The sequence below is a fragment of the Pseudopipra pipra genome, chromosome 18 (assembly GCF_036250125.1).
Source record: "Pseudopipra pipra isolate bDixPip1 chromosome 18, bDixPip1.hap1, whole genome shotgun sequence".
Lineage (NCBI taxonomy): Eukaryota > Metazoa > Chordata > Aves > Passeriformes > Pipridae > Pseudopipra > Pseudopipra pipra.
The window spans coordinates 10,750,549-10,763,823 of record NC_087566.1 but is presented as its reverse complement, the minus strand read 5'-3'; the positions used below and the strand labels follow the sequence as shown (position 1 = coordinate 10,763,823).

The 13,275-nt window shown below is 42.5% G+C and overlaps 1 protein-coding gene and 1 long non-coding RNA gene across 2 annotated transcripts in view; one reads left to right on the top strand and one right to left on the bottom strand.

Moving 5' to 3' along the window:
- Positions 1-9,117, bottom strand: part of TMEM132C (transmembrane protein 132C) — a 202,185-nt gene extending 193,068 nt beyond the window's left edge. Inside the window, exon 1 of the mRNA XM_064675196.1 lies at positions 8,971-9,117. Within this exon, the coding sequence (XP_064531266.1) occupies positions 8,971-9,016 (46 nt within the window). The 5' untranslated portion in view covers positions 9,017-9,117. The remainder of the gene's footprint in view (positions 1-8,970) is intronic.
- A 287-nt stretch (positions 9,118-9,404) lies between these two features.
- LOC135424205 (uncharacterized) overlaps positions 9,405-13,275 on the top strand; it is a 326,168-nt gene continuing 322,297 nt past the window's right edge. Inside the window, exon 1 of the long non-coding RNA XR_010435113.1 lies at positions 9,405-9,482. This is a non-coding gene — a long non-coding RNA (uncharacterized LOC135424205). The remainder of the gene's footprint in view (positions 9,483-13,275) is intronic.

The window sequence follows — 13,275 nt, the reverse complement described above, 5'->3', positions numbered from 1 at the left end:
TTACCAGGAAATATGACAGAAGCGTAGTGCAAATTGATCCTCTACAAGATTTTACATAAATCTGTTGCAAAATTGAAACCTTCCTGAGCTTTTAGGATGATATTATTCACAAGTAGATCTCCACCCTCACTAAGGGGCAGCCAAATTCCATCTCCCTCTTCCCTGATGTTCTGATCAGTGAAAATTAACAGGTATTGAGAAGTCAATATTATATTACCTTCTCCACAGTAGTTATTTATTGTATTTGCTACTCTTTATTTCATGCCAGCTGAGTGATAGGCCATTTGATTCTACAGAGCAAAAAATCAAACATTCTGGCTCTTTCTACAGAGATATGAAATTAAAAAGAAAAGAAGAAAAACCCAAACACATCAAGTTGTGCAAAAATGAATCAGGTTTAAAAGAATAAAGGTGGATAAGTCATAATTACTTTTCCCACCAGCACACACACAGCACCAAAAGAGGGGGGGCTGGAGATGAGAGATTTGTATGGAACAAACCATGCTTTAACAGCCTGGTAAATACAGGCCACTGGTCAGTCAGGCTTCACACAAATCTCATGGCATTTTACAAAGACTGACAGAGTAATTCAGCTGCAGATAAGAACTGAGATGGTTAATTAAATCAGAAAGCAGTAGGGCCTTGCTCTGTACCCACTGATGGCGAGAGGGAGGTTCCACCCGGTTTCATCAGGCACTGGGGCAGGAGTCACTACAGAAGGCCTGTGCCCACCTGTCCAACTCTATTTCTCCTCCACAGAAAACACATCACTGCTCCTGGAAAGCATCCTGCATCCCAGGCTCTGACAAAAACCCAACACCACACTCTATACCCATGGTGTTCAAGCCTGAATCCCTTTTTTCCATCAACACACGACCTAAATGCAATATATGCTCCCCAATATTTCTGCTTTGTCACTCCAGCCCCAAGCCCACCTTCTCGAGATGTTCCTTTAAACCACCTTGCTCTTTCCTCAGTGTTTCTCTCACAAGATTCTTGTCCTTCTGCAAACCCTCATCCTCACTTTTTCCTCCACACCACCTTCCATGGTCACCCTTCCCCCAACTAGTCATCTTCCTCCTTACCCAGAAATCCCAATTCTTTCTCCCACCAGTCCCCAGCTGATTCTTGACCTTGCCAATGTTCACTTTCCTGCACTATTCTCCTTTCTGAATTTCACTCCCCACCTTAAGCTTCAGCTTTCTCCTGTCTTTATTCCAATTAAGCAGTTTCCTCTTCCAGACCTCTCCTCTGCAGCAAGGGAAGGGGACATGGACATCACAAGGATGGCCACTGTCCCTGCCCACAGCTCTCCTGTTTTGTCCAGGTCAGACTTCTGGGAAGAACACGTGGAATTGCAAGGAGAGCAGAGCTCACCCTGCCATGGTATATGCCCAGTGCACAGCAATTTTCATAGATTTTGGCTGTAAGGACATATCAAGTCTTTCTCCCTGTCATAAGCAAAATTATTCTTTCAAATGTTGCTAACTTGACATCCCATCAAATCCACCATGGACTGTTTTCTCAGCAAGTCTCCTCCTGGCACGTTTCATCAGGGTATCAGTGCTTCTCTAACAAGAGGTCAGCAACTATTTTTAAACAAAGGAAAATCCAGAGTTCCCCTCCTCCTTCCCCTTCAGATCTGTTCTTTTAAACCACTGAACTCTTGGCTGAAGTTCTGGAAAAGAAAAAAAGTGTATTCAATCAGAGGCAGATGAATATTTTAGCTGAAACAGTTAATGGTTAGGGAATTTATAAGAAACTAACCTCAAACTCTTTTAATGGCAATTCTAATAACTAGTGCTACCAATCCTGTTTGTAATAAAAGTTCAAGAAACTCAGGCTTTGGGCTTTTTTTTGTTGTTGCTGTTGAGGGGGTGGTGATGGCATGTGTTTGGTTTGAATTCAAGAAAATAGTTTAATCTTCAGCATCAAAAAGTCCATTTTACCTGCAGGAGGAAATGGCAGTATATTAATGTAAGCCTCACTTTTATTTGTTCTAAATGACACAGAATCAGCAAAACGAAAAAAAAACCACCCAACTCAGAAATCAAAGCTCCGTCGTTTACCGAGTGCCTCTCATGTTCTCTAACCTCTCAGTGTTTAATATCCTGCATTGGATATATAAAGTAAGCAATTCCCAGAACAATCTCTTTTTTTTTTTTGACTAGAAGGTCCCACAGACAAATTAAAGCCATACCACTGCAAGGGCTGGGCTGCAGCAGCCAACTTAGTTCTGCTGTCCCTCTCCCACTGGGTCCATCCTCTTTCTTGCTTGTACAAGCAGTAAAGTTGATCCCAAGGTGATACAAACTTACCTATTTAAAAAAAAACCCTGTATTTTATGTGCTTTATCTCCCTGAAGCAGCTTACAAAGGAATTAAAGGCACGCCAGGGTTGGCACAAAACGAGGGTTGCTCAGTTTGGGAGCGGGCAGAAACCTGGCAGCATCAATTTACATTGGCTCAAGCTGGTATGGAACAGCACCCTCAGGCAACAGGACTGGTTGGAAAATGGAATTTCACAAGGACAGAAACCAACATTTCGAAGTTAACTTTCACTCTTAATCAGAGAGGAAAAAATTAAATGGTTACATAAAGCTACGATGCTTTTCAAAAGTCATTTGGAACGGCAAATCTTTTCAGTTCATTTTTGCAATTTCAAAACAATATTACAGAAAAAACACTATCAATGTGCTTCAAAGAGTAGCTATACTATTATCAGTTTGTATCTGAATACATCTACTAGAAGTCAAAATGATAACTTTATGTGAAACAGTTAACTTCACCAAAATACAAAATCACAGAAGTAAATTTTGGATGCGAGTCCAATTTTCAAAGTAAATTGTTTTGTAAATTATCTCAGTTTCACAAGTGTTTTCAAATGAAGAACTGCCCAGCTGAAAAGTGTTATCAAGCAGAAAAATACAGCAGTTACATAAGTAATACAACATTATATGTAGTGGTGGATATATTTCAACATTTGCACTCTGTGACTGCTCGTTGCAGCCAACGAGCAGAACCTGGTGGCCCAACCCCTCTGTTGCATCAGCACCAGGGGATATCAGCTTACCTTTTATTTACTTAAGATTTCCTCTCTGGGCACAGAGAAACCACTTTTAAATGTGCTCAGGAGACCATTAAGTCTTTTTTTCCATCCAAAAGCATAAACTTTTTTCAAAGTCCTTTTTTTTTTTTTTCATAAATAAGCGACTTTCCCTGACCTTCTTAGTTGCCTTCAAAGTTTTCACAGAAATGTCAAAATCCTAAGCACTGTTTTGGGGTTTAGTGTTTGCTTCATGGCATTGAAAAGGGCAAGTCACTTACAGGCTCCCCCTGCAGCAGGTTGGTGATTCCTGGTCTTAAAGAACAACATAAAACTAAAAGCACCAAAAGCAGAAATTTTGGCAGCAACAGCCATTAGAGTGATCAAGATAAAAATATTTAAAATTTCACACTGTACCTCTACGAAATTATACAAACTTTATGACAATTGTAGAACAACATGAAAAACATGATGTGAGAAGAAACATCTAACAAAAAACCCAAGATGTTTGACTTCACACATGGCACTTGTGACACTGGTGGATGGCAAAATCAGGTTAAATTCTTACAGCAGTATGTAATAAAAGTGCCCACTTCAGAAGAGTCGTGTAGCTGTTTACATCTGCCAAGCTGCTAAAACTGCAGTTGTAAGAGAAGGCTTTTGATAATGACAGTGCAACTCTGATTATCATGATCTCTGTTATTCAAGCAAAAAAAAGTGCCACCAAAGGTTGTCTCCAAGCACAAAGTTACTGACCCAAGATGTCACTGATGCAACAGTAAGACATCAGCACATTTCTTAAGTGTAGTGGCAAAGAACCACTTAATCAAAATGTACTTCCCTAAAGAAAAGTTCCCCTAATTGACCAGTGCTGCAAAGATGCCAGTAATTTCAGTGATGAGGATGACACTTTGTTTATGGGATTCAAGCTCAACAGATTAATATGTTTTAGACTAGCAAAGAAAATAGAAGAGTAGACTCACTGGGTCATTTCACTAGATACAGTTGAAAAGAAAAATGGTGACCTGAGGCTGTGTATTGACCCAAAAAAATGTGAACAAATAGATAAAGGGAGAGTATTTCCATTTGCTAACTAAAACAGGCACAGGCACTACTGGACTGAAATTATTTCCAAAGCTTAGATGCATCCACAGGCTTTTACCAGATACCTCTAAGTGAGGAGACTGCAGAAGCTCTGAACTTTCAATGCACCATTTGTCCGTCCCTGTTTCAAAGGGGTCACATCTGTCACTAGAGCCTGAGCCAGTCCACAGAACACAAAACAGTACAACTGCTTGAAGAGCTGAACACTGTGAAACTGTTTTGCCAGGGTACTGAGTCTGTAAGGAAGGCTGAATAAAATATAAAGGATTCAGGCCTCTAAGAGCAAGTCAGGACAAGAGTTTGAACTAGACAAAAACAACTTTTCTGGCCAGGAAGCTATTGCTAATGACTATGAAGGACAGACAAGTCAAATTACAGCCAAACACCTGAAGCTGACACCTTGTAGCATCACAAAATATTACCTGTATTTGTATCACTGTGGTGTTTAGACACTAAACAAATCAGAAAGGTCCCACTGGACAAAGTGGCCAAACCAGGACCAAGTCCTTCACCAACAAAGTGACAATCACAGTGGGTAAGAGACAAAGGAGGAGATGACCAACAAAAACAGCAAGACAGTGGTACTCCTGAAAGTAAAGAACAGGTCCCATTCCTGCTACACAGCCTTTCACTGCCCTCTCTGGTATCAGATCTCTCTCCTGTACAGTAAATGCCTCCTTCAAACTGATAGACAAGTATTATTTTAAGTCACCCACAACCTTTGTTTGCTTTCTCTTACATCCTCAGTTTAACTTCTCAACATCGCTATGAGATGCTTTTCAGTCGCTGTCTTTACACACTGAAGTTCTCTCAACTTGTTGCTATTTTCCATCTTTTATCATAATGAGCTTTTTGTCTCTCTCAGAGTAGCTGGGACACGTCTAGCAGAGCCTGCCAGATGTGAACCACTGCCAGGATCTCAGTGTGGCAGCACAAACTTGCATGCAGCTTAGGAGTAAATTCAAGAGTTTACCAAAGCCTTGAAGAAAACTGGGATTCAGCACCAGAAATCTGACATGATCATACTCTGAAGATTTCCAACTTTCATTCACTTATTTGTGTCTTGACTGTCTTAAATAGGCATGACCCTAACACAGTGACAAACAGCTCTGAGAGATCTCCTGCAGAGGGGCATCACCTTGAAAACTCCACCCAGGAAAGTTTGTATTCCATCACTTCTGGCAAGTTTGCCATTATTCAAAGGGTTTCTGGCTACTCCTTACAAGTCACCTTTCCAGTGGTGCTGAACCACTACTTTGTCAGGGGAGTTTTAAAAAAACCTCACAACTAAATCCCAATTCACAATAACCCCCCCACCCTTTCATCTCAATACAACATAGTTTGTCAATACTTGCTAATATTTGGCCATTTAAGAAAGCATAACATTTTGCTGTTTATTAAGTTATTTCATACAAATATTTAGTTCCCTGATTCAAGAGCCAGGCACATATTTATGCATTAGAAAAGCAACTACAGGGATGACATTTTATAACCCACAGTCATGAATTTAGAAACATGCTTGAACAGCCATTTGTAATACAACTGCTGGGTATTTTACTAGGTAAGTACAGTGCCTAATAAACTTTAGGATCTACTACCACACATGAAAACAAAGTAAATTGGAGAATTAATAGCTCTATCTCCATTTTGAAAGTGTTATATCCAGAAGAGATATTAGCCACTTATAAAAACTCCATGCAGCTATAATTTAACATAATGCAAGTTCCTGCTGGCTTCTTAGCTAGCACTAACATGATGAAATTAAGGAAAAAAATGAAAATTTAGGAAGTTTTCCATAACAGTAGGGTATGCTATGCCACTGGACTTTCAAAATAAGATATAAAAATCTCTCACTGCTCAATTAATTTAAAATCAGAATGAACCAACATTCCAAATGAAGAGCCTCAATCAGCTTCCACTGCAGTGTAACTCAAACAAGGACAGTACAAAGAGCAGAACCATGGCAGGTGCTGTAGCAACCTCTGGATGCACAGCTGTGCTTGCATTTGTGTTCAAACACTACTTCAGTACCCAAAATTCTGGTAACTCCATGCCCTTTGACATCTTTGCTCAATACTTCCTTGCACATATACACTCCTTGTGCAAATGAATCCATCCTCTGGCTGTGCATCCTTAAACCCTTTTTTAGGGCTTACTGGCTTTTGCAGTTCCAGTTTCTGTGAGCCTTGTTCTAGCTCACAGCTAATAAGAAACTGAGGATTTCCAGTTATCTGTTCATTACACAGTAAAGTAAATCTGTACATTTGTGTTCACATTTATGCTCTGATTCAAGAAAGCTATTAAAATAAATAAATAAATCTCACTTCAAGCTCGTGAATACCTCCTATAGGCTATAAAGAGGCTTAAGCACATGCATTAGCACTTTGCTGAAAAGAGGTCATTTCCTGAAAGGAATATATATACACTTGGGATTTACTTATGTAAATACGATTTCACACACATACCCTCCACCAGGGAACAGGCATCCAATAATTGGTATGTAAAACATGTGCTTGTACCTAAATGCAAGAGCACTTTTGCACACTGACTTTTATACATCCTGGTCTGACTAGGGGCATGGCTTAAATTAAATGCCAAGCTTCTTTCTTGAGTTTGAATGAATTAACATTATTGGCCAGATAATAACCCCAGCATAATGGCACACTGAAGCCTAAGGCAACATTTCAGGAGAATTTTCTTAGAAATTCAAGCCTGATAGGAGATGCTAATGAGTTTAGAGAAGTAAATATAGCTCTTTAAATAGCAAAGGACAACTTGTCTATAACAGTAAGTTTCCCAGCACATTTACAAACGTTTTCACTTGTGAGCTATAAAGTGACTTTCATTTAGTTGGACTTCAGCTCTCCAGAACAATCACTATCCTCACACACCAACAAAGAGAGTGCAAATACACGAGGGGAGCACAAATGAAATGCTCGTTAAGGCCTCACAAGGAAACTATACAAACACCTTATTTAATAAGTTTAATTAACTGGCTCTTTTCGAAATCATACAGTGCCCAGCAATGCTGAGAGAGCTCTGCCTTTCTTCCCTGAAGGAAAGTAATATTTTCTCTTTTATTCTCACAGAGCACAGCCCCGAAGACCCGAGAAGCAGCTGCTGGCAGGGCTTGGCTGGGGCACCACTCCTGACTTCTTTACAGCATGGCTGGGTCAATGCTGACCCAGGTTCCAGCAGGGAGAAACACTCCCTGCCTCCTTTGAGGAGGCTGGGTTACTTATGAACTCCCACTGTAGCACTTTCTCCCACCTTTAAGAAGCAGCATAACCTCCTATTTCTCTTATACTAATATTTTCAGAAAGAAAATATTCATATATCAGTGCCTAACTCATATATTAAGTCTAATGCAAATGCTTATTGGAGAGGATGCATGGAGAGACTGTCAAAGCTGCCTCAGAAAATGCCAGACTCTCTTTACAAACCTTAATCCCGTGCACTCTCTGAAGGTGAGCACGGAGCTGATACAATTCTCACCTCCAGGCTACAGCAATCAAAACAGAGACCCGTGCTTCAGATTCTTCACATCAGCACTTTCAGAGCACGTCAAGTCACCGGGACGTCCATTAATTTTAATGTACATTAAAATGACCGGCATTAAGAGGCCATGCAATTTTCTGCCAAGTACTTTGTTTTTCCTGCCGACTGGGGTGGGAAAAGTCCCTTTATGAATTGCTACTGATTCCGCTCTTGCTTCACTCTTGAGATACTTCCGTATCTCTCACGGCTGCCTCTACAATCAACTACCCTGGGAGAGAGGTTGGCAGGACTGGACCAAACTAAACAATGAAGAGTCTTTTAGGAGTAATCTTCTTACGGCAGTCAAAGAGCACCACTAATACCAGCAGGATAAAAGGCAAAATTATTTTTTTATTCCTAAGAATGGCAACGACAGCAGGAATTGCAGATAGCTTAATAAGTTTCCACCACCATGCCCCCCCCTCCTCCCTGAAAAGAAGGAGAAGGGCATGTTTTAATAAAATATCCACAACCATCATGGTCTGAGCAAGAAAACAAGAAGTGTTGACATACAGCAGTCACCTTCTACTCTGCACAGAAAAAAACCCTATTGGGATCATGCACTATTTGCATCCCTGAATCACTTCAGAGAAGATTTCCCTTTGTCAAAGGGACTCTCTGATCACAGAAGTTCAGCGATGAGAAAAGCCAGGAGATCATTCAAATGACCTCTCTGTTAATCCAAACATGCTCCTCAGCTGTCCCTTTAATCAAGATATAACAAGCACCTGGTCCAGTCCAGGTGACAGGGCTTCTATTCAGGCTCCGGAGCTACCACCGCACAACTCCGGTATAATTCAAAGGAGGCTATTCCTAAACAGTCATGCACCGCTCTTGGAGCTTCCACCGCTCCCCACATTCCGTTCCAAGCTGGGACTGGGACACCCCTTCCCACAGAGAAGCTCCTTTAACACTGCACAGTCATTAATATGCATCTGTAAAGATCTCCATCGTTCAGGATGAGAGAAAGGAAACTTTGCCCGCTTCTCATCATAGTCAAAGGGAAGCTTATATGGTTAAAATAAACAGGAGAGAGAGAAAATCGGAGGGCTGGGGGGGGGCGGGAGGGGTGGGCAGCGAAATTTCAAAACACAGCACAAGAAATCAAGCAGAGCCAGCGGCAGCATTTAAAGGAAGAGGCGAGGGGACAGAGGAGGACGGGGTCATTTAGTTCGCACGGCGGGCAACGAGACACTTCGCTGGGGAAGAAGGAGTTGCAGCCGCCGGAGCCCGTGCGCGATCAACTGGTGCCTGCGCCGCGCTCCCCGCCGAGCCCCCGCTTACCTCCGCAGAGCAGCGCTCCGAGCAGCATCCTGGCAGCCCCCGCCATGCCGAGGGGCCGCGGGCAGGTCCCGGCGCGGCCCGGGGGGCTCCGGGGGCTCCTCCTCCGTTAGCTCCGCGCTCCCGCCGCCCGCGCCATCGCCGCGCTCCGCCCGCCGCCCGCGCCGGCCCCGCCGCCCGCGCTACCCCCGGGCAGTGCCCATGGCCGGCAGCGCCCCGAGGGTGCCCCGGCACCGCTGGCGCTCCCCGGGAAAAAAGTTTTCCGAGCGGGCGAAGCGAAGGGCGGGGGAAGGTCCGGGAGCCGCGTCCCCCCGGCCGCGCTGCCCCGCCGAGCCCCGAGCGCCCTCCCCGCCCGTCTGCGGGGCCGCGGCCGCGCCGCGCTCACCACACTTTTCTCGCAGCGGATTGAGGGAGGGACGGCTGGAGGGAGGGGGCACCGCCGGGCCCCACCCTCAGGGGGCGTGAGGGGACGGGGACTGCGGGAGCGATGGAGCGGGACCGGCACCGGTGACGAGGTGAGACAGCGGCTCAGAGCGCCGGGGGGCGAGGGAATGAGGGGCTCCTGCCCGGCAGGCACGGCAGGAAGGGGAGCACTGGCCCTAAGGAGGGGAGAGGTTCCTCCCTGGCATCACCGCCACAGCCCTGCGCTCCCGCTTCCCTCGGCCCTGCTGGAGAGCTACGTACAGTAAAAAAAAGAGAAAACCGAAAGAAAAGAGCCCCGTCAAAACACGAGACCTCACTGTGAGCGTTTCCCTCCAGAGAGAGGGAAACCCACTGCGAACCAGGTTGGCCCACCTGCGTTCCGCCCGGCTCAGCCCTTCCACCGCCTCCTCGCGCTCTTGTTTTGCTTTTTTGTGCACATATTCAGTTCCATCTTCTAAACGGAAATCGCAGGCAGTGTTTTCATCCCTATTCATTTAATTTCACGCTTTCCCCTGGGTATCCTGGATAACTTCAGCTGGCATCTCTTTCTCTTTCATGCGGCGAAAGTGTAAATATTTGTGGCCTAACTGTAAACATACTTTTAATAATATTTACTGTAGCTGTGGCACACAGCAAGCAAGGGGCAGGTTAGCAAGAAGTAGCAAGTATTTGAAATACTGTAGTCTTGGAGGTTCTGAGTGCAGAAATCACCTAAGTAGGGAAACAATCCACAAACACACAGTCTATGACAAAGCAACACCTTAAAGTGGTGCCAGATTTTACAATCTGCTGCTTTTATCCCGAGGAACTGGGCTCCGATCCTTCGGGCAAATACAGCCAGTCCTCTGTGGCTGGCTAATGAACCAAAATCAGTGAGGGAGCCTTTATTTGTAGTCAGTTCTTGAAACAGGTGTCAAAGTTTATCATTAGATATTACCCTAAATAAAATGAATAAAACATATTTTGTCTGATTCTTGAAAGGCTATTGTTCATGCAGTACATTATTCCCAATTCAATAAGCCAAGCCAAGAAAGAGTGCCTAAACACAGAGGTTTTCCAAGGAGGAACTGCAGAGAACTTTTTCAGGAGTGTGCTTTGTACATTGGTTTACCATATTTTATTGTCAGTGGCAGCTAACTTAAATGTGACAAAAGCATAAAAAGGATATCATATGGAAGCAATTTTAACATAGTTCCTCTCACGAGAATGTAAAGAAGCATTTCTTGGTGAAAACTCATTCAAAAATGTGTAACAGCTTCGGTCTCGTCTGCTTGATGGTAGATTTTGCTAGACACTACAAATATTTGTTAGATGAGTTTAAGTAAAAGAATCCAGCAGTCGACAGTAAAACACAGCAGCTATCAAACATTTATGTCCTGCACTCGAATTTGGAGATAATGTAGACAATTCATCTCATTTATAAGGGAAAGCAGATGCAGTGACAAGAAATGCTATTTCTTTCCAAGGCAACTTTTACTAAGGGACCAAAACCCAGTCTTATCATCATTCATAAACTACCAACTGCTTTGAATTGTGAAGAAAATTTCAGTATGATATAAATGGATGGAGCATGAGATTATTCAGAAATACTGACAGATAGTATTTAACAAGTCTGAACTGGAGTGTTGGTGTTATTTGCATAACATGCTCTGAAGAAAGTTTTGAAAGTTGCACATTGAACCCATTGGCAGAGACTTTTATGGATAAGAGGCAGAAGTCAGATAACAAGGTGATAAAGATGGTAAAGACGTCTGGATGGAATAGGTTTTGCTACAACTATTCGTATTCCTTTGAAATTTGATTTCCTGTCATTGTAGATACAGTAACTCAATACCAGAATTTTCAATACAAGCTCTGCCTAAGATGATTTATTTAGTTTTGCATTTTCAAAGGGACTCGAAGGAGTTCAGTACACAAATCACACTCAGATTCAAAGATCTCAGATGAATTTATCGCTTAATGCATTTATAATTAAATATATGGGTTGCTGTGAACAATTTATGGCAACAGCACAATTAACACCATGCATAAAAACAAAGAAGTGTCTGAAGGCAGGGGAGAGGATATAAGGAGTCCTGAAAAAGGAAACTGTAATACTGAGATGAAATAATACAGAAAATGTCATTACTTACCTTCGATACAGGCCAAATTATGTCTCTAAATGTGTAGGCAAAGGCATTCTCTATATGTTAAAGTATTTGCAATCCTGAATCTGTTTGGATTTTTGTGATGTTTTGTGGCTCCAGAGTGGGTTTGTAGGTTTAAAGTTAGATTCTGACATTTTATTCATGGTGATTATTATGCTGCTCCTCAGATTATCCAGTTGACTTTCAGGTTAGTTTGCAGAAAATAGAGAACATGAATGGAGAGGAATTTGGTCCTAAGAGTTTGATTCTGTTCACACTGAAGTTTATGGAAATTTCATCCCCAAGTCCAGGTCTTACCTTGTCAAAGGGTTACTCAAGTGAATAAAGGGAATTAGTTAGGGATTTTAGTTTCCAGTGATTTTTACCACTAGTTTAGCCCTAGACTTCAGCACATCTTAGTACTGATGTTTCAAGGCATTTCTCTTGAATGTAGCAAATGAATAGCATGAACTTAATTTTGAATAGCACATAACTTAATTTTCCATAGATTTTGTCACAATTTTTTGGGGTTTGACTTGTAGTCAATATTTCATCAAGAGATCCTTTTAGTGTAGTTCTACGAGAATCTCAGGAGTTTGAGATTTGAAGTCTTTATGGGCTCTCTTGACTTTTAATGGGCAAACCCGAAATTTTCAGTCTTACATGTGGTCTATTCCCTGCAATAAATGCAAGGAAATAAGGAACGTGATCAGGAGCAAGGAGAGTGGCAGTGGGCCAAAGCTGACTTCTTAGGGTCAGGCAGCCTCCAAATACTTTCGAATGTACCATATAATGTACTTTAAGCTGAAAATGCAACCTTTGAGGTCTCTCACAGCCAATTCACTGGCCCACTGCTGAAAAAATGAAAGCAGAAAGAAAAATCCATCAAACCAAAGCTCCTATTTGCATGTGCAGGTAGCAGTTGCTAATGGAGCTCTCCAAGCCTGGCACTGAGGTGCTTTGGACAGTTTGTGTTCTGTTGATGCACCCATGACATCCTTGCAGAAGTTCTGTGCATTTCTCAGATGTATCTCACCAGCATTTCTCAGGTGAAAGCATGATGGTATACTTTGAGAAGTACCACTTTGTGTAGGTGATTGAGCGTTACAATGGGTACTTACAGCTGTCCAAATTGCTAGTTTTTTGTAAGGGAAGGCAGAAGCTATAAAGTTGTCTCATATGGCACCTGGGATGTATAATGTTCATCATAAAATGGAAAATAGTTGAAGTACAAGATTTTACTCTCTTAACATAAAAACATGGAGGTTTAAGGGGGAAAAATGACTAAATTTTGTGCTGGGCAGATTTTCAATATCAAAAGAAAATCGAAAACCTGTCAACCAACCCTAAGACTGGACTGGAAGCAAAAGTGTGTCAGAGGGAATAACCTGATAGGACTTTAGAAAACAGGTGTTGGGATTGTGATGTTGCAGCAGTTTAGCTCTCGTGACATGCTTGAGTATAATAGACATTGCAGTCTGTAACCTTGATTTTAATCATTGTGTAATGAAAAGTAATCTTTGGCCAGTACTCTGTAATTGAGCCAAACCCAAGGATTGCCCCGATACATGTGAGTGGGTTTGGATGTGATCATTTAGCTCTGGCTGTGCCTGTTACTCACAGGCACATTTAACTTTAGTTTTAGTTTGCCATGTATTGTTATCAGGGCACTACATCATACAAATGACTCTGTCTTTCAGCGTGACCTTAGACAAGTCACCTACACTCCCTCAGTGTCCTTATGTGTATAATGACACCA